The sequence below is a fragment of the Hemitrygon akajei genome, chromosome 2 (assembly GCF_048418815.1).
Source record: "Hemitrygon akajei chromosome 2, sHemAka1.3, whole genome shotgun sequence".
NCBI classification, from domain to species: domain Eukaryota; kingdom Metazoa; phylum Chordata; class Chondrichthyes; order Myliobatiformes; family Dasyatidae; genus Hemitrygon; species Hemitrygon akajei.
In genome coordinates this window covers 35,639,414-35,660,588 of record NC_133125.1, presented here as the reverse complement: position 1 = coordinate 35,660,588, position 21,175 = coordinate 35,639,414, and the positions used below count along the sequence as shown (strand labels likewise).

The window sequence follows — 21,175 nt, the reverse complement described above, 5'->3', positions numbered from 1 at the left end:
TTTAAAGGACTATGTATGTGCATGGTTGGGAGGGAGGAATAGGGCTTATTTTTGCCACTTTTGTTCATTGCTTTGTATTCTGTGTTGTTCTGCTGAGCATTGTGGGCGTAACTCTGCCTTCACCGGAATGTGTGGTGACACTTGTGGGCTGTTCCAGCAACCCCTTGGGGAGCATTGATTGTTACTGCAAACAACACATTTCGCTTTACATTTTGATGTACGTGTGACAAACCTGAGTCTTGAATCATTTGCAGCTCCGCAGTAAACCACAGTTGCACATTGCAACACCAGGACACCTTCATATATGGGCTGATAAAGTGCTGGTATCAATCATTCTGCATAAAAAGGTAGGATGGTCATCAACTGCCCTTGATGATTAATGAGTACACTATCATCGAGTCCTTCACCATCCTTGGTCTCATCATTAACCAGAAACTAAACCAAACTATCACGTCAATACTGCGGCTACTGGAGCAGCCTGCAGGCTGAGATTTAGAGGGTCAGTGGTCCACTGTCTAATACTCCACGGTTTTCCATTCTCTGCAAGTCACAATCAGTAGCGTGATGGAATTCTCTCCACTTGCCTGGATGAAGGCAGCATTAACTCTCAAAAGGTTCAGCACCATCCAAGACTAAGCAGCTTGATTGATTGATACCTCAGCACATCCAGTACCCAAACCAATCATTTTATCCAGTACCAGTGCAATCGCAGCTGCAGTGTTGCCATTTGCAAATTCCACTGCAGTTCCTTACTAGGCCTATTCATACAACAGCTCCCAAACCTACAACCTCTGTTATTGACAAGAAGGGCTTCAGATGCATGGGAATATCAGTGCCTGCATGCTGCTCTTCAAGTTGCACTTCACCCTAAATCAGAAATATGTTGATGTTCTACCAACATCATTCCAATAAGCTCTGGAACTTCTACCCATCAGCATGTGCTTTCACTTGGTGAACTGCAGCTGTTCAAGTACCACAATCTCAAGGGGAATTAGGGTTAAGACTAAATGTTGGCCATCACAATGTCACCCATGCAGGATCTCGGGAAAAAAGTGGTCCCGACTAAGCCAGCTTCACAGATCACATGCTGGACTAATTGCCAGCAACTGAGAGAATATTCAATGCACTAAGTGAGTGCTACACAAACGAATGCCAGCTTCAGCAGAGTGTTCCATGGAAACCCAACTAGCTTGGATGAAAAGCAGTATGCAAGATATTAATATGTTGCTTACACAAGCCGTGTTAGACCAAATCAAATTAAAGGAGAGCACGGTCTTTAAATTAGTTTACATGACATTGATGTTGATGGATAAACTAGAGACTGCATAGGGTAAATGCAAGCAGGCTTTTATCATCAGGTAGAGAGAGATTAGAACTGGAGGTCAAAGGTTAAGGGTGAAAGGTGAAATATTTCAGTGGCACCTGAGGTGCCATCCTCAGTCAGATGCCAGTGCAAGGGTAAAACGAGCTGCCAGCACAAGTGGAGGATGTGGATTTGGTTGTAACATTTAAGAGAAGTTTGAATAAGTAGATGGACAGGAGGGATATGGAGGGCTATGGTCCAACTGTCTGGTACCCGTGTCCTGCAGAATAAGAGTTTGGCATGCAGTAGCTGGGCCAAAGGGCCTGGCTCTGTGCTGTTGTGTTCTGTAATTCCCTTAAGTTCATAAATGAACTGCATGCATTTTCAGAACAGTTCAGGGTTTCATGCACATCATTAAGACTGGCTTTTCAATCAGTTCCCAGATTCATCTAATTTCTTAAATTTCCCCCATTGAGAGGATGAGATTTCAACCATGATTTCAAATCAATAGCTCTGTAATAGCGCACTACATAACCAGGCTACACACCTTCACTTTTAGGAATTACTATTCCTGATCCCTGAATTATAATGCTATTAGCATTACCATAATTCTACCAACATTGAAAATACCTTGCATATTATCAACCACTAATTATTAAATAAAGAGTTTCACTAGCCTAGATCAATAGTTCATTGAAAAACCTAAACATAATGGATCACTTTCCTCTGGAATTCCCTCACGACAACATGCAAGAACAATAACCTACACAATTTGTTTCAATAGCTGAAGCAAGATAATGTTCTCCTGAAACAGGCTATAAAGCACGGGAACAAAATTCCTAGGCATGATCACCACCAATATTTTGTTCGTGTTCAAACATATAGGAGTCATAGCCAGGGAAACATACCTGTGCACCTACTTCCTCAAGAGGCTAAAGGAATTCAGCATGGCTGTGTTTGCCCTCACTATGTTTTAATAGATGCACACAGAAAGTATCCTGTCTAGATGCAGTACACTTTGGGAAAGGCAGCTGCTCTGACCGAGACGGTTGGGGACACATATCTCAGTGTATCGCAGAAACCACCCTTCCCCTCCAAAGACTCTTCCCACACTTTTCATAGACTTGGTTTTAAAAACAAACATAATCAAAGACCCTACCCAACTCAACAACACACACAAAATGCTGGTAGAACACAGCAGGCCTGGCAGCATCTATAGGGAGAAGCGATGTCGACGTTTCGGGCCGAGACCCTTCGTCAGGACTAACCGAAAGGAAAGATAGTAAGAGATTTGAAAGTTGTGGGGGGAGGGGGAAATGCGAAATGATAGGAGAAGATCGGAGGGGGTGGGATGAAGCTAAGAGCTGGAAAGGTGATTGGCAAAAGTGATACAGAGCTGGAGAAGGGAAAGGATCATAGGACAGGAGGCCTCAGGAGAAAGAAAGGGGGGGAGGAGAGAGGAGCACCAGAGGGAGATGGAGAACAGGCAAATGACTAAATATGTCAGGGATGGGGTAAGAAGGGGCATAAACGGAAGTTAGAGAAGTCAATGTTCATGCCATCAGGTTGGAGGCTACCCAGCTGGTATATAAGGTGTTGTTCCTCCAACCTGAGTTTGGATTCATTTTGACAATAGAGGAGGCCATGGATAGACATATCAGAATGGGAATGGGATGTGGAATTAAAATGTGTGGCCTACCCAACACATTGTGTCTCTTCTATCCCTTTCATCAGAAAGAAGCTTGAAAGCATGTGCCATCACGCTCAAGGACAGCTTCTATCCTGCTGTTTTAAGACTAGTGAATGGTCCCCTTGTATATAAAAATGGACTCGACTTCACAATCTACATCATCATGCCCTTGCACGTTATGGCTTACTGCTCAAATGCACAGCCAGATCCAACTCAAACCATATCATCAAGTTCACTGATGATATAACAGTGGTTGGCTCATCAACGATGATAATGAGTTGACATTCAGACAGTAAGTAGACAGGCAAGTCAAATGGTGTGAGAACAACCCGAGTCTCAATGTGGACAAGACAAAAGAGATGATGGTGGACTTCAGAAAGCCAGAGGATGACCACTTTCCACTGCACATCAAAGGTTCTGCCATGGAGAAAGTGAAGATTACCGAGTTCCTTTGGGTACATATAATGTATGATCTACCCTGGACCCAATAACACCTCCATATTTCTCAAGAAAGCAGAGCAAACTCTACACTTTGAGGAGATTGGGGTATGTAAGGCTCAATCTATAAGAGCACTGTTGAATGTGCCCTGCCTGGCTGCATCATTGTGTGGTATGGAAGCTGCAAGACACTGGACAGCAAGATCCCATAGAGGATGGTGAAAACCGGAGAGAGGATCATTGAGGTCTACCTTTCCTTATTTGTAACATACACTGGGAGCATCTGGGAGAAGGGAAGGTTGAGAATCTCTGCCACCCATCCCGCAAACTCTTTGACCCACTACCATCAGGAAGGTGGTATGGGAGCACAAGACAAGGACTGCCAGACTGGGCAACAGCTTCTTGTCTCAGGCTGCGATACTAACGAATACCCTGCCACTACTTGATGTCTTGTCACAAAGACAGCAAGCTGTTTACATGTGCAGCACACCACATGCACGTGGAATTTTTTTTTACATAACTGATTAATGGTAATGTTTGGATTTATGTACTGTGTGTGATATACAGAATGTTTTGTGGTTGCACTATGGTCCAAAGGAATGTTGTTTCTTTTAGATGTATATTTATAAGTCAGATGAGAAACATGAACTGCCATTTTTGTGACTGTAACACTTATTCTGCATTCTGTAATTGCTTTTCTCTCGTACAGATGGGTTGAAATGATCTGTATGGACAGCATGCAAAACAAAAGTTTTTTTCTCAGTTACCTTGGTACATCGAAATAATAAACCAATTTATTACAGAACATAAATTTCATTTCCCAAAGATTCCAATAGGAAACAGCAGAAAACCATGAAACATTGAGAAATCTGAGCAGAATTATCTTTCCTTTCTTATAATTTTTCATGGTCATCATGAAAAGACAGTAATAGAAAATAATTGGTTGGGGGCAATGATGGCAACAATAAAAGTTTGAGGACAAGGTTACTCATAGAGCTGATAAATTATACTGTATCACCAAGATAATCCTCGAGCATGGCTACAGAGAAATCAGTTTGAAAACTGGATAAACTCTTTCTACCATTGCTTTTCCTTTGAATACATTTAATTTCATATTTGTAGGAACTAAAGTGAGGTTCTGGAACAATCTAGTAGCTAACTGTGGAAAATTGTCAAAGAAGTTTATTAAATAAAGTAAAAATAATGACAACAGGAGGTCTAAAGAGCTGAAAAAGCAGAGACAGAAGGTACAAATAGAAAAGATTCTGCAAATACTGGAAATCCAGAGCAACACACAAAATACTGGAGGAGCTCAGCAGGTCAGCAGCACCGATGGAAATGAATAAGCAGTCGACGTTTCAAGCTGAATCCCTTCATCAAGACTGGAAAGCAAGGGGGAAGATACCAGAATACGAAGGGGGAGGGAGGGGAAACTACGACAAAGTAAAAAAAAACAATCGATGCTGTCAGAAGCAGGCAGCAATGGAAATAAGAATGAAGTTATCCGACGGTTAAGGAAATTGATTAATTATTACATCTCAATAGAAACATGATGGAAGTGTTATCAGATACTTGCCAGTCACATATTCCAAAAGAGAGGAATAAACAATATGTAAATTAACTTGAACAGAGGATTTATTGTGAACAAAGTTGAATCTTTATAAACCATAAGGTGTGATAAAATTAATAGTCACAGGAAATTAATCTGGATTAAACAGGAATAACCGTCGTGAATTTGTGGGAGGCCAATCATTTTTCAGAGTTTATCAAAGGAATAAATGCTGACTTTTACAGTAGATAGTATCACATTTACTGATAATATTTGAGCCAACGGAAATAAAAACAAATACTGTTTAACAATTGATGGTAAATCTTTTTTTTTTAAAAAGGAAACAGAACTGCACAAAGGTTCAGATAAAGCAATAGGTACAGCAACTTAATCAAAAAGATCCAGGTTTCTGCTTACTGACATCACCCTGTGAAGTGTCATTCGTTACTAGGAAAAATCAATCATCTCTTCATGTATTCAATTGATTTTCAAAGTAATTGAGAACTGAAAATATCACTTCGAATGGGAGTAGTAGTAAATTAGAATAACTTCTATGAATTTCTTCTGAGCGGAAATTCAAGGCATTAGTTTTATAGAATCATTGACATTCTGTAACGGCAATGGTATCAAGCAATTAGCTATTTTAAAGATTATAAAGTCCTGAACACTCATACAAGACAAAATAAGAATCTGGTAGACAAAGTGAAACATTAAAATCTAGATAATGAAATATTCTAAAATTACAATACATGCACATCAACTATTTAATGATTTATTCAAATACAGTGCAGGGTAGGCCCTTCCAGCCCTTTGATCTGCACTGCCCAGCCATTCTGCAATTTAAACTTAGCCTAGTCACAGGACAACTCCCAATGAGCAATTAACCTACCAACTGGCATGTCTTTGGACTGTGGGAGGAAACAGGATCACCTGGAGGAAACCTATGCGGTCACGAGGAGAATGTACAAACTCCTTACAGGCAGTGGCAGGAGTTGAACCCCAGTCCCCAGTACTGTAAAACGTTGTGCTAACTACTATGCTACCATGCCCACCCAGCTGGTTGAATTGGAGTCATTTATTTGGCTCCAAGCACTGGAATTAGCATTTCCAAGAGGACATCACACAACTTTTGGAACTGAGTGGTTTTAAGTTCCTCACTGGAATTACAATATTTTCAAAACATCAACATAACAACAGTACCCGTCAAAGCAGATAGTAAGTACAAGAGTCCAACTCCTGGAGGAAAAAAATGAACTGAGTTTAACAATAGCTAACCTGTGTGAGTGTAAAGTATTTAAAAAAATGAGTAACACTGGACTTTACAATCATTGATAAACATTAGTTTCGATCTCAAAGTTGCCCTCAACAATGATAATCTCTATAGCATGGCCCACTTTACCTGAGTTTGGTCGTGTCCATGCATTGCCCCCAAGGATTTTCTCATATATAGCCAAAAACTAAAACACAACTTTTTCAAAAAACAAACACGAGGAAATCTGCAGATGCTGGAAATTCAAACAACACACACAAAATGCTGGTGGAACACAGCAGGCCAGGCAGCATCTATAGGGAGAAGCACTGTCGACATTCTGACGAAGGGTCTCGGCCCGAAACGTCGACAGTACTTCTCCCTACAGATGCTGCCTGGCCTGGTGTGTTCCACCAGCATTTTGTGTGTGTTTTTCAAAAAACTAAGTTTACACCTTTTCTTTTTAAACAGAGCACTACGTGAAATTGAAATCTACACAAAGCCATGTGGAATATAAATCAAAAAATTCAAAATTTTATGTAATTTTCATTGAATTATATGAGAGAAATATAATTTATAGATGTACAAATTATTTTTTTTCTCTTCAATGCATGGTAATTATTGCTTAAAATGCAACACGAAAAACATGCATTATTCCAGATTTTGGAACCTGGAGTTACGAACTGCTGGAAGAACTCAGCAGGTCAAGCAGCACCTGTGGGGGAGAGAGAAATTGTTAACATTTAGGGTAGAATCTCAGCATCAGGGCCAAGGGTTGTTGGATTAGATTGGGTAATTGTTACTTCCTTGTAGCTTGAATTTTAATATCCACCTACGCATTTACAATTGCTCAATGTGCCTAGTGGTTACAGTTTTGTATTATTCTGGAAGCTTCTTGGGTGTCACATTACTTGATTAGGGGCTAACAGATTGGTTAACTCCTATCTACAAATTTGAATGGAATGTCTGTTATCTATGGTATAAAAACAGAGCATGTTGGCTTGCCATCTTTTCTTTCCTGCCATTGCTACTCTCTATTTACAATTCCTTTGTTTTCTTAGTGCTTAATAACATGATTGAGAAGCAAGTTTTATACCTAATTCTTGTCTCCTGAAAGAGCCTCAGATAAAAAACAGAATTCAACAGGGAGGAGGAGGACAGTGATGAGACAAGGGCCAGTGAGTGAGTAGTGGACTGGGGAAGGCTGAAGGATGATGGAAAGATGGAGTTGGTGAGGGGATTGGGAACTGGAGTGGAATTGGGAGTCATGCAGCTAGGTAATAGAGGCAGAGATGGTGCTTGGTGGGGCAATGGAAGAGTGAAGGTGAAGACAACAGGAGGTTAAGCATAAAAACACAAAGGCGACAAGTGCTGGGAAGTAAGGAAGATTGCAATGGAAACCATTATGAGAGAAGTGAAGGGCAGACGAACTAGAAACAGATGGAAGGAGGAGGAGCTGGTAGGTAGGTTGATAGAACTAGAAGAGGGAAGCAGGAGAAAATGGGCCACGTGGGGATAAAGTGTTGTTTCTCTGGTTTGTATTTGGTGCTCCTGGCATGTCATCTTCTATATTGGCAAGACCAAGCACAGACCAGGTGATTAATTTGCAGAGCACTTATACTCTACCCACAGTAGACATCTTGAGGTCCCGTTGCAAGCCTGTTCAATTCCCCTTCCTGCTACCACATAGACTTATCCATCCTCAGCCTTCTCTACTGCCAAGTTGAGACCCAGTGCAAATTTCAACAACTTCATATTCCACCTGTCTATGAACACAGGATTTTCAAATAATGTTCACCTACCTCTATCTTTCTCTTATTCCAATCCTCCTATAGTTCTCACAGTTCTATCCCCCCTTCCCACAATCCTACCCCTCCAACTGCTCCATCACTGATTTAGTCCCCTTCCCCCTCCTGAATCCATTCACCTACTGCCCACACATTCAACTCAATGGCTCCTCTGCTCCTCCATCTGACTCTGGGTCACCTGCTGTTCACATCAACCTTAATTATTCCAGTTATCACTTTCCTAATAAAATTCCCGGATTGATAGCCATGCGTTTCTATTTTTCACCATTCTAGTCCCCACCTTCAACTTCCTCTCCCTACTCAACCAACTCTATTCCTACTCAGACCACAAGACATCGGAGCAGAATTAGGCCATTTGGCTCATCAAGTTGGCTTGCCATTCAATCACTGCCGATCCTTTTCTCCCCTCCTCAGCCCCACTCCCATCTTCTCACCGTAACCTTTATTGCCGTGGCCAAACAAGAACCTATCAATCTCCACCTTAAATTCACTCAACAACCTGGCCTCCGCAGCTGCCTGTGGTCACAAATTCACCACCCTCTGGCTAAAGAAATTTCTCCACATCTCTGTTTTAAATGGAAGCCCCTCTATCCTGAGGCTGTGCCTTCTTGTCCAAGACTCCCCCACCATGGGAAACATCCTTTCCACATCTACTCTGTCTAGGCCTTTCAACATTCAAAAGTCTTCAATGAGATCCCCTCCTCATCCTTATGAACAGACCCGGAACCATCAAACATTCCTCATTTGATAACCCTTTCATGCTGGAATCATTCTTGTGAACCTCCCCTGAGCCCTCTCCAAAGCCAGCACATCTTTTCATAGATAAGAATCTCAAAACTGTTCACAATACTCAAGGTGAGGCTTCACCAAGTGTCTTATAAAGCCTCAGCATCACATCCCTACTGTTATATTCTAGACCGTTGAAATGAATGCCAACATTGCATTTGCCTTCCTCACCACCGACTCAACTTGCAAGTTAACCTTCAGGATGTTCTGCACAAGGACTCCCCAAGTCCTTTTGCATCTAAGATCTTTGGATTTTCTCCCCATTTGGAAAATAGTCTGCACATTTATTTCTTCTACCAAAGCGCATGACCATGCATTTTCCAACATTGTATTTCATTTGCCTCTTTCTTGCCAGTTCTCCTAATCTAAGTCCTTCTGCAGCCTTCCTGTTTCCTCAACACCACCTGCTCCTCCTCCAATCTTCCTATCACCCTCAAACTGGCAACAAAGCCATCTATTTCATCATCTAAATCATTGATATACAGTATAAAAGAATTTCCATTTATTATCCACACACTTGCCTCCCAACTCCACCCCTCCCTGCCTCAATCTGCCTGTCATTTTTACTTCTCCTTGTTCTCATCACACATTGCCTCTGTCCCACCCTTCTTCCTGTCTTCCCCATACAGGCCATCTTTGTTTTCTATCCTTACTCCCAATACATGGTTTTGACCTGAATGGTTTTCTTTTGTTCTTTCTCTCCCCCCCCCCCCACCCCCCAACAGATGCTGTCTGATCTGCTGTGTCCCTCCAGCAGATTATATAAAAGTGCAAGATGTTCTGGAGGTGTGGCCATTTACATCTCCAACAAGAGATTCTATAGATACACACACACACACACACACACACACACACACACACACACACACACACACACACACACACACACACACACACACACACACACACACACACACACACACACACACACACACACACACACACACACACACACACACACACACACACACACACACACACACACACACACACACAATATGTTGGGAGGAACTCAGCAGGTCAGGTAGTATCTATGGAAAAGAATAGACAGACAACTTTCTGGGCCAAGATCCTTTTTCAGGACTGAGAAGGAAGGGGGAAAGATGCCAGAATAAAAAGGGGGGGGGGGGGGGGGAGGAAGAGGAAAGAGGCTGTAAATCTTGAGCAATTCACATAAAGTGCTGGAGAAATTCAGCAGGTCAGACCATTGTAGAGGGAATCAATAGTGGTCATTTCAGGCTAAGACCATACAGGATTGTTCATCTATCTTCTTATCTTAAATTATCATACACTTTTTTTTTTAAATCGCCTGAAGAATATACTGGAGAAGACTTTGAAACATTGCACCTGATAGAACAACTCCTTGATTTATACTTTTAACTTCAAATGCGTACACTACAAACTGCTGTCACCCTCACAATGTCACAAGAGTTAAAGTCAATAGCTTTGTTAACTTGACAGATGTAAATTCCAAGATGCTAAGTGAAAAGAAATTAGGCTGTTGAAAATGTTCATTCTTTTAAAAAATCTACATCATGAGCTCACTAATTAGCAGTTTTCCTAAAATATATTAAACATTCTTTACAATTATGTACTGTACCTGCCTTAAACAACTTGCACATTATATCACATTAGGTTAAATTATAACAGTTCACTCTGGATAACTTAGCGATACAGCAAGGGAAGCTGTGAGTAACAGTTCAAGAAAATGGTTCCCCTTCTTGAAATTATCCTCCATTATCATTCTTGTCTCAATTCCTCATTTTATCTGATAATCTTGTAGTTGACAGCCTTTGGAAAAGTAGACAAACCAATTATTTTGCTAGTTCTTTTGTAATACAAATTTTCTAACAATGGTTTTTAATGATACCTCAGTTGTGACAACTTGTGAATTTGCAGCAACTTTATCAGTTTTACCATTAACATTAATTCATTGTTGAAATTTTATTTGGACATCAAATATATTTCACAGTAGCAGTGAAAACGTAACACATGGAATAAGGCTAGCTTTAAATTTTCTGAGGGTCTAAAATTCTTGACAGCCTCGATCAAAAGTGCATAATGTTTGACAACTTAGCCCTATAAATCAAAGAACCATAGACATTAATGGCAGTGGTAGGTGGCACAGAGAAAGCACTAAAACACAGCAATAAAATAAAATAGCTCTCCTAGTTAATTTCCGTACAGAATTCTACCATTGCTTGATACTCCCTGCCTAGCTGCAAGTTAATCCCAACTTTTAAATGGAGAGAACACATACAAAAAAGGGGATTTTTTTTCTTTTTGCAAATGTTTCTATCAGCAACAAGCAGCAGATCAGGGTGGATATAAGTTTAACTGTTAATGCTCCTGATTATCACTCTAGACTCGAGCATCATAGTATGCAAGTTATTAAGAACAATAAATTGTTTTATCTTGCTGAAACCTCCAGTAACATAGATACAAATTAATTAAATGGCAAATATATTTACTCAGTTTATTCAATTTTCTTTCCTGTTTCTTGGTAATGCTAATTAAACTAATATAAATTTGGTGAATAAAAATGGGAGTTATACTCCATCTATCCAGTAAAAGCTGTGAAATTGCTGATAATAGAACGCTGTGTGTATTTTGACCTGGACTTTTCAATCTGCATCATTGCCTCAATAATTAGCAAATAATTTACAGATGTGGCAATTTTGTTTTAAAATAATACTGACACAACTCAATCTTAGCATTACATTTTACATTTGGAGCCTTAGGAAGCATTTCAAAAGTGATGAAAAGTAGGTTCTGCTTTCTCAACAAATTAAAAAGCGTTGACCTCTGAATAATGTCACAAACATACAATATTTGTATATAAAACACTTCTTAAACTTTATTGAACTGATTTTAATGCTGCTTTCATTTTACAGTTAAAGCTATCAAACTACATAAATTTAAAACATAGAAAGCTCTTGCATACAGTGATATTCTAAACAAGATTTTTAACAAGATTCTTCTGTGACTGAAATATGAAATTAAGGTTAATTTAATAGCAAAAATAAAATATGGAATTAAACTGATTTTGGCCATTATCCAATACAACAGTACTACAATATTTTACACATCATGACTGGGCATTTTACACATGTACAGTAACCATCAGTAAATGCGATCTTCAATTCGATGACATTAATACTAAAGCTAAATGTAAACCGGACTATCATCCGTTTTATAATATTAGTGTTATTTGTTTTTGCTAGTAGTTGACAAAATATCTTTACAATCCATATTCATTATTATGAATACGTAGTGTACTTGCTTAAACAAATTAGACTTGTAATTATAACTTTTAAAAAATCATAAGACCAAGGCAGTATTTTAAAATATTTTGGCTAATGGACATAACAGATTAATGATAAAAATATTGGAGATAAGAGTCCCTAAGCTTCAAAGAATGGTCATCATGAATTAAATCAGTTCACAAAATCGCCAGGAAAAAAGGAAAGTCCCTTTTAATCCTTTGCTGATGACCAATAGCTCAGTGCAACATGGGAATGTGCTTGCTCTGCATTTGTTGTAAAAGATTACTGGGAATGAATTTTGATGAAACAAAGGCCCAATTAAATGGTTATCCTATATACCAAGCATAGCGGGAGAGTTTTTGGTGGTGGGGTGGGTTGGGAGAAGAGGGGGTTTCAGAACCAGTAGCTAGGGGGCAGATTGCTACAAAAAAAAAATAACTGGGTCCTAGCCAGCTCAAAGATTTCTGTTGGATGTGGTGCATGTCTAAAGAGATCATAATCAAATTAAGAAACAGGTTGAGCCCAATTTCAAAAATCACTGCAGATATCAGCGCAGATAATTAGAAAACATTTAGTGCAATGAAATGGGAAAACTACCTCTAATCAAATTCAAAAATAAGCACCATTAGTGTGGGAGGAGACAATGCAGAGCATAGGCAGGTGCAAGGTGGCTTTCCAAATTCATTGCAGTTTTAATTCTTTATTCTTGCTATAAACCAAAATTTCAAAAAGGTAGCTTGAATTAAAGTAGAAAAAATTCATAAATTGATCAGTTTCTACACATCTGTTGCTGAAGAGGTCTCCATGCTCACAGCATAAGAAATGGTGGCCTGCTGTGTCATCTTAATTATCCAGTACATCACAAATTCTCCACAACACAACTCCTTTAAAATTAAAGGAGATTTTCCTGCATCACTGCTGCATTTAGGTCTAGGTCGTATTTGGAAGAGGTGGCAGGGAGACTGCTGTGAGGTAGTGCCTGACTTCATTTAGAACCAACCAACTACATCTATTTCGATTTGAAGCACGTGCCCTCATTACCGGGCTTAAATTCCTCATCCCACGACAAAGCGATTTATACCACTGAAGATGAGCCGCGGCTAAAGCATGCAAGTGTCAGTACGTACTCCAAGCATTGTTAGTGCAACAAATAATGTGCATTAACTTCAGTTAGTCTATTTTTATAGTCCAAACCTGAAATGAAACACACAAGCACCAGCAGCAACATGCAAGTTTGGAATTTAAATTAGTCAAAGCTGAAAGAGCCACACATTTATGCAGTGCACCTGAGAACCTGAAATTCTTTTCATCTGAACTGACATATTTGATAAGCTTTTCTCTCTGCATCAGTAAACCATGTAAATAACTGAAAGCCTAGCAGCTTATCTCACATGACATCTGGAGGTTGTTAAAGAGCTTGAAATGAACAACGTGAAGGACGAATGACAGCAGGATTGTACCAGCATAGAAAGGTAATGGTCGGGCTTGAATAGACAACCTGCATTCGTTTTTTCAGAATCAATCTAAACAAATTTTGGTGCCAAGAATAGAACTAGGTATGAATTTTCTTTTGACCTGAATTTGTACACAAATCACAGTTGAACATGGACAGTACAGCCTAATTTGGTAATTTAGATTTTTTTTTTAAAAAAAAAGGCCTGTGGTAATCTTAACCTATTAAAACATTAAGATCTATAATTCCAGAACAATAAAATCTTCAAGTCACTTTTAAAACAGTAAAAGTGCTAAACATCTCAGAAAAGAGTAAAGCAACCAACCAATGGAAGAGAGTTAGTAAATAAAGAATCTGATTAGTGGAATAGATATTAACGTATTTTCTTGCATGCTGGAGGCATTATGAGATGAACATGAAAATTTCTACTCTTCAGACATAAAGTTATGTTTTAATGACTACTTTGGAGAATCAACTCACTGTCAGATGAAGCAAAAGGAAAGATTGCTGAACAAAACTGCCACCCACTTTGCATTAGCAAAATATTCTACCACAATCATCACCTCTATTGACACAAATGTCAGCAATTTCCACCACTGATACCACCATGATTACCAACATCAAATAAACCAAGACCAATATATTACTTCAGGCAGTTGTTAATAATGATGACTGAAAGCATAAACATACTGAACTTCGTAAGTTATTATTGCAGAAAAGGTTTAGTGAGAGCATGCAGAATAGCAGTTTTAATGTTGATTTTCTGTTGGTTAGAAGTGTATTATTCTTCGGTTACATACCTGTCCATACATATCTGGAATCATTTAGCAAGTGTGTTTGTGCATCGGGCAAGGTTTAAGCTTCAGTAGGTGCCCAGTTTTAAATGTAAACACCCTTTCTATAATCCTGTAAACTACCCAGTATGGTAGAAAACAGCCAGTAAAGAAAATCCATCCTGAAAGCAAACCCTCAATTTATAGTGGGGCAGGGAGGAATTGGTGGGGAGATGGGTCGTAGAAGTCAGATCTCTTTCAAACAGGAAATTTGGCATTACACGCTTTGGTCAAAAAAAGTGAAACACTGACAAGTTAGTTAGTCCAGATGTCAGACAGCAAACACCCGAAGTGAAAGGTAGGTCTGTTGTAATTGCTTCACCATTATAAGTTCTGTCATACAGTTCACCATCTCCTTGGAGGAGGAGTAAAGGTGGCTTTCTATTCTTTTAATATTAGAAGAATTTACACGTGTGCACACAGGAGCAAAGGGGAGGGGAGAACCATGTAGTTGTCCATTCAACCTTTGAGTGAACATGTTCTGCAACACAGTTGTTGGAGCACCTTCCGCTGGCAAAGGCTGTTCTTTTTCACCAGGACGCAGAAACTTCCCTCGGCCCACGATTCTTCCGTTGCTTTCCAGAGATCAAATTCACAGAGACAGGAGTTTGAAGGTTGAGGAGGTGGAAGCAGAGGGACGAAGTAGATGATTGTCAGACAGGCAGAAGGAGTCAGTCAAGAAGGTGACAGAGCAATTTGTTTTTGTTCACCAGAGGTAATTGCATCCAACAGGAAATAAGTTTTCATGTTTTTCAACAAATGATTTTATTCCATTTTTGAAGGGGGAGGAAAAAAAAGATTAAAGAGGAAGACATTAGAAAACAGCTCTTTAAAATATCATGAAAGTGAATCATAACCACAGATAAAAAATCTGTTTAATCACATTAAAAGCAGCAAAATAAGAATCTGGGGGCGGGGAGGGGGAGCGGGGTGGGGAAAAAAGATGCAAAACATCCAGCTTAAAAAACTACCTTTGACCTTCGTAATCGTGCAGACAACCCACTTCAAAAGCAGTCGTACTCATTTAGAATAGCTCAACAACTATCAGAAGTAATGAAATGGTTTTGCACATTTATCACAGAAATAAATACTGACCACTTTTCTCAGATCCTGCATAATTAACCTCAGAGGACCCAGCACAATCAATCATTTTTCAGACTTGAGGGAAGTGTGCAGTGGCACGGCCGTGTTCAGTACAAGCACAGACTTGGTAATGGAAAGGGTATGATTTTCAAATTTTCAGATAGTACATAACTTGGAAGTATATTTAACTCTGAGGAAGGTAGTATTAGACATTAAGAGGATAAAGGCAGGGTAGTGGAATGGATAAGCACATGGCTAAATTTAAAAGAGGAGAATCCACAGTGCTAAATTTGAGTAGAAGAACGAGAAAAGACAAGGCAAATAAGAAGCATGGATGTATAACGGACATAAGACCTCTGTAAAATTCATTAAAGGTGACAAAGATTGAGAAAGTTAGATCATGATTTTGGCTTTATAAAAACAGAAAATGCATAAGGATGATGAAATTATAATGAGCATTGTACCCATTTGTGTCATACTATAGGAAACATGCGAAGACTGCAGACACTGCAGTGAGTATAGAAACAAAAAACCTACAGCACAATACGGGCCCTTTGACCCACAAAGCTGTGCCAAACAGGTCCTTACCTTAGAAATTACCTAGGGTTACCCATAGCTCTCTATTTTTCCGAGCTCCATGTACCTGTCCAGGAGTCTCTTAAAAGACCCTATTGTATTCGCTTCTACCACTGTCGCCAGCAGCCATTCCACACTCTCACCACTCTCTGCTTAAAAAAACTTACCCCCGACATCTCCTCTGTACCCACCTCCAAGCACCTTAAAACTGTACCCTCTTGAGCTAACCACTTCAGCCCTGGGAAAAAGCCTCTGACTATCCACACGATCAATGCCTCTCATCATCTAATACACCTCTATCAGGTCACCTCTCATCCTCCATCGCTCCAAGGAGAAAAGGCTGAGTTCACTCAACCTATTCTCATAAGGCATACTCCCCAATCCAGGCAACATCCTTGTAAATCTCCTCTGCACCCTTTCTATGGTTTCCACATCCTTCCTGTAGTGAGGAGACCAGAAATGAGCACAGTACTCCAAGTGGGATCTGACCAGGGTCTTATATAGCTGCAACATTACCTCTCAGCTCCTAAACTCAATCCCACGATTAATGAAGGCCAATGCACTGTATGCTTTCTTAACCAGAGTTAACCTGTACAGCAGCGTGAGTGTCCTATGGACTCTGACCCCAAGATCCCCCGATCCTCCACACTGCCAAGAGTCTTACCATTAATACTATATTCTGTCGTCATATTTGACCTACCAAAATGAACCACCTCACACTTATCTGGGTTGGACTCCATCTGTCACTTCTCAGCCCACTTTTGCATCCTATCAACGTCCCGCTGTAACCTCTGACAGCCCTCTACACTATCCACAACACCCCCAACCTTGGTGTCATCAGCAAATTTCTAACCCATCCCTCCACTTCCTCATCCAGGTAATACTTAAAATGATTCCAGAAATGTGGGGCTTTATTTACTGGAAATCTCTGGAGATGCTGGCATTGTTTTCTTGAGAGCAGAGCAGATATGAAAGCAGATTTGAAAATCATCAAGGGTTTGGGAAAATTTGGCAGATGGGTCAAGATCCAAAAAAACAGAATGGAAGCGATTCAGAAATGAAGCACAAGTGATGCAATAAACTTATTACTGGGATTAGAAACTGGAGTCAATTTTAGGAGGTATAGGGAGAAGCTCAAACCTCAAAAATGGTACAAAGGATATGAACAAATAGGTTAAACTTCAGGAAAATACAAAGGGTGGAAAGGAAATCAATGGATGTGGTACAGATTTTGTGGTGAGAGAAAACTTGGAACCAACGAGGCTGCCAGACAGCTACAAGGCAGTACTGGGGCATTGGAGAGGTATGGCAATGTTTACCCTGTCAAGGCTACTGATAGTCTACAACGGAGGACAGACAAGATGTGTTATAATCAAAGTCATCTATAACTTTCATGAGAGCTTTCTCAGTCAGTGACAGTGAAAGAAACATGTTTGGGGCATTTCAAACAAGCAAGTCCAAGGAAGATGTATATTAGTTTGGATGGGGATTACATATTTCAGGAATTATGGAAATAACCGGTTGTTGGCAAATTATAGAGTTCTAGTTCTTTTAAATCAGCGCAGAGTTGATACAGGTTCAGAATCTGAAGTGAACTGTTAAACTTATGTCTGAATTTGTATTCTAGGAAGGCAACTTCAATTAACAGCCATTTAGTGAGGATAAGGTCAAAGAGGAAGATGATGATCTCAAATGCAAAATGAACTGGAGGAAGGCACATTGTGATTTGTGGTTCATGCATATTAGCAGTAAATAGTTAAATATGTTTATCAATTACACCACCAGTTCTTTCCTAACTGTTTTTGATTTAAGAGAATGGTGATGTGGGATGTATTTTTGGGGAATATTTAGCACCAACAGGAATAATGCCTTAAAGTGGGATGAGGGAATCAAAACGGGGAAATATGGTCTGAGATCAGTGGCTGCAGAAGTGCAGTAGAAGGGAGTGACCGGAGGATCAAATGTGGCATTTGGAAACTAGAAAGAGAAATCATAAAGTAGATCAGAACAAGTTTACTTCCCTGGGCCAAAAAGAAGGAATTAAGATTAGGAGAAGTGTGTGTGTGGAGGAAGAGACTAGGAGATAGCCTCATCTGCCTTTGAGACAATGATTTCCATTGAACTATGTGAGACTACAGCTCAGGGGCTAATCATGAACATATGTTGTGGCTCCATATAGAAGGAACTGCAAAGCGAGAAGGATTAAAAATTTCAGAGCAATTGTACAATCAATCCCCTCCATTTGCCAGTGGTACATTTTATATTTTTTTCTAGGATCAAAATCTTTTTCATTTTATTGCAGCTGCCAAGTTACAAAACTATCTCAAGCGTTTGGCCTTCAAATCAGGCAACATATGGAAGAACCATTATGCCACTGCTTTCACAGGTATTTAACTCACCATAATTCCCTACAAACATTCCACAATCTCAAAACAGGTCCAAATGTTTGGGTGACATGGATAAATGATCCAATGCTGCCAATTTACCACACTTGATGAGGTTGAAAGCCTCTCTTCACACCTTGCATTCAGACTCAATCCAGAACAAGGGCTCATTGGACACTAGAAAGCCGAGTTGAGCTTTTACCTGTGCAGCTTGAGGCATAGTTACCCAATCTCAAATAAAAGAGAGAGCTTGGAATTTAGGCATTCCTGCCCCGCATCCTTCTTACCATACTAGTGAACACATTTATCCACCACGTTAATTGGCCTTTACTTTTCCTCACACATTTACACGTGTGCCTCTTGTTAAATCAGTACAGTCATCTGAAAGAAAATGAACAGGCTGCTGCTGTTCATCGTTCAGGCTTGCACACAATGATTGGCCTTTGGGCAAGTGACTGGATGACTAGCAGCCTGCACAGAGACAATATGCACATTCAAGCAATGAATGGAGTGGGTGGGAATGCTAATTTGTATGCAAGTGGCGCAAATCAAATTCAAACATCATTATCAAATGCCAAAATCATGCCCTGATAGCTATGTTAACAACACCCTCATTATTAGCTGACACAGGAAGATTGATAGTTAAATAGATGTTCTTTGAAAATAAATGCAAATTTAACTGCAAACTAGGCACCATTCATATTTAAAGATGTTTACAAATAACATTAAACTTTCCTCATTACTTCCAGCTGAAGTGATTTTCTCTACACCCCTCAGGAGTTCAAATGAAAATCAGAACTTGATTACTCACCATCTTTACATACTGTGCCAACCACACAGACTCCCCCCTCAAGGTTATATCCAGTGCGACAGGAGCTACAGTTCCTTTCACCATGACCAATACAAGCTAAACAGCTTGGATCACACCTTAAAGAATTAAAAAAAATGTTCTAAAGTTTCAGAATTGTCTTCTTGTGTGCAAATACAAAATAAATACAAGAGGGGGATTGTAATCTTTTAACATGTTTTATGTAAAATATAATGTGGAGGTCAAATTACAGTAAAACAATCTCCCTAAGCACAACAGTGTTCGAAATCTACAAAAAAAATTCTTGCATCTATCTTTTGAGATCACATACTCAATACTCATGTTGTTGAGATAGAAATGTGCAGGGTATGTCTTCAGTACTGCACAATGCTCCTGAATTTCCAGAAATACCCTCGGGGGCTACACTACACCAGCATAGCAAATCTTCTACTTCCAACTGCTCCAATTTTACTCAGTGTTGCGAACAGTCCTGCTCATATGAATGTGTGTAATAGAGTGTGAGAGTATCATTGGGAACGCTTGTTTAATCTTGACTTGTTCTTGGCAGTGGTCAGATAAAAACTTTGCTACAAGTTATTACAAATTGTTAGAACAAATTACCAATGACAAAGTCATGGAAGATAACTATTTCAGGATCATAAACAAAGAAATAATTATTTCAGTTCACACACTGGAGTTTCATTTCTCATTCCATCATTCTAATAAGAGCAAAGGAGGGATATCATTGAAACCTATTGAATATTGAAAGAACTTGATTGAATGGATATGGAGAAGATATTTTCTATCATGGGGTGGGGGGGGGGGGGGGGGAGGGGGTTCTAGGACCAAAAGGCACAGCCTCAGAATAGAGGGACATCCATTTAGAACAGAGATGAGAAGGAATTTCTTTAGCTTTACTAGAGGTAAGGAAATCTGTGGAATTCATTGCTAAAGATGGCTGTGGAGGCCAAATTATTGGATATATTTAAGACTGAGACTGATAGGTTCTTGATTACACAGAATGCTGGAGGAACTCAGCAGATCAGGAAGCATCGATGGAAGAGAGTGAATAGTTGACGTTTCAGGCCTAGGCCCTTCACTGTCCTGGTGAATGGTCTCAGCCTGAAACATGGACTGTTTACTCTTTTCTATCGATGCTGCCTGAGCTGCTGAGTTCTTCCAGCATTTTGTGTGTGTTGTTCTGGATTTCCAGCATCTGCAGATTTCCTCATGTTAGGTTCTTGATTAGTCAGGGGATTAAAGCCTACAGGGAGAAGGCCTGAGAATGGGATTAAGAGTTCAAAGTAATTGTTAAAGTACATACGTTACATATACAATACTGAGATTCTTTTTATGCAGGTAATCGTAGCAAATACAAGAAACACAAAAGAATCAGTAAAATACCACACCAATAGGACGGACAAATAAAGCCAAAAGATGTGCAAATACAAAAACAGGGTAAAAAGAAAGAATAATAAATAAGCAATAGAAATTGAGAACATGAGATGAAGAGCCCTTGAAATTGAGTTCAATACAGTGATGGGGCGAGTAAAGATGAGTGAAATTATCCCCTCTGCTTCAATAGCCTGACAGTAGAGGGGTAATAACTGCTTCTGAACCTGGCGGCATGGGTCCGGAGGCTCCTGTATCTTCTTCCTGATGGTAGCGGCAAGAAGAGAGCACAGCCTGGGTGGTGGGGACCTTGATGACGATGCTGCTTCCTTGTGACAGCGCTCTCTGTAGATGTGCTCAGTGGTGGGGAGGGCTTTATCCATGATGGACTGTGCCATATCTACCATTTTTTTGTAGGCTTTTCCACACAAGGGCATTAGTGTTTCCGTACTACGCCATGATGCAACCAGTTAATTGGCCGTTATGGAAAGACAGTAGACTTGGTGGGCCAAATGCCTTCATTCTGCTTCTGTATCCTAGGGTCTAAGATTAATGCA

General features: G+C 39.8%; 1 protein-coding gene across 3 annotated transcripts in view; it reads right to left on the bottom strand.

The window, feature by feature from the left end:
- The window catches only part of pcsk5b (proprotein convertase subtilisin/kexin type 5b), a 327,069-nt gene that overhangs the window by 101,900 nt on the left and 203,994 nt on the right, over window positions 1–21,175 (bottom strand). Inside the window, exons 20-21 of one of the 3 annotated variants that reach the window (XM_073070147.1) lie at window positions 19,230–19,345; window positions 11,655–14,950 (exon numbers count right to left, since the gene is read on the bottom strand). In XM_073070147.1, the coding sequence (XP_072926248.1) occupies window positions 14,835–14,950; window positions 19,230–19,345 (232 nt within the window). In that variant the 3' untranslated portion in view covers window positions 11,655–14,834. Of the gene's footprint in view, window positions 1–11,654; window positions 14,951–19,229; window positions 19,346–21,175 lie in introns of those variants that run through there. The other 2 variants (XM_073070157.1, XM_073070138.1) reach the window with 2 other exon arrangements.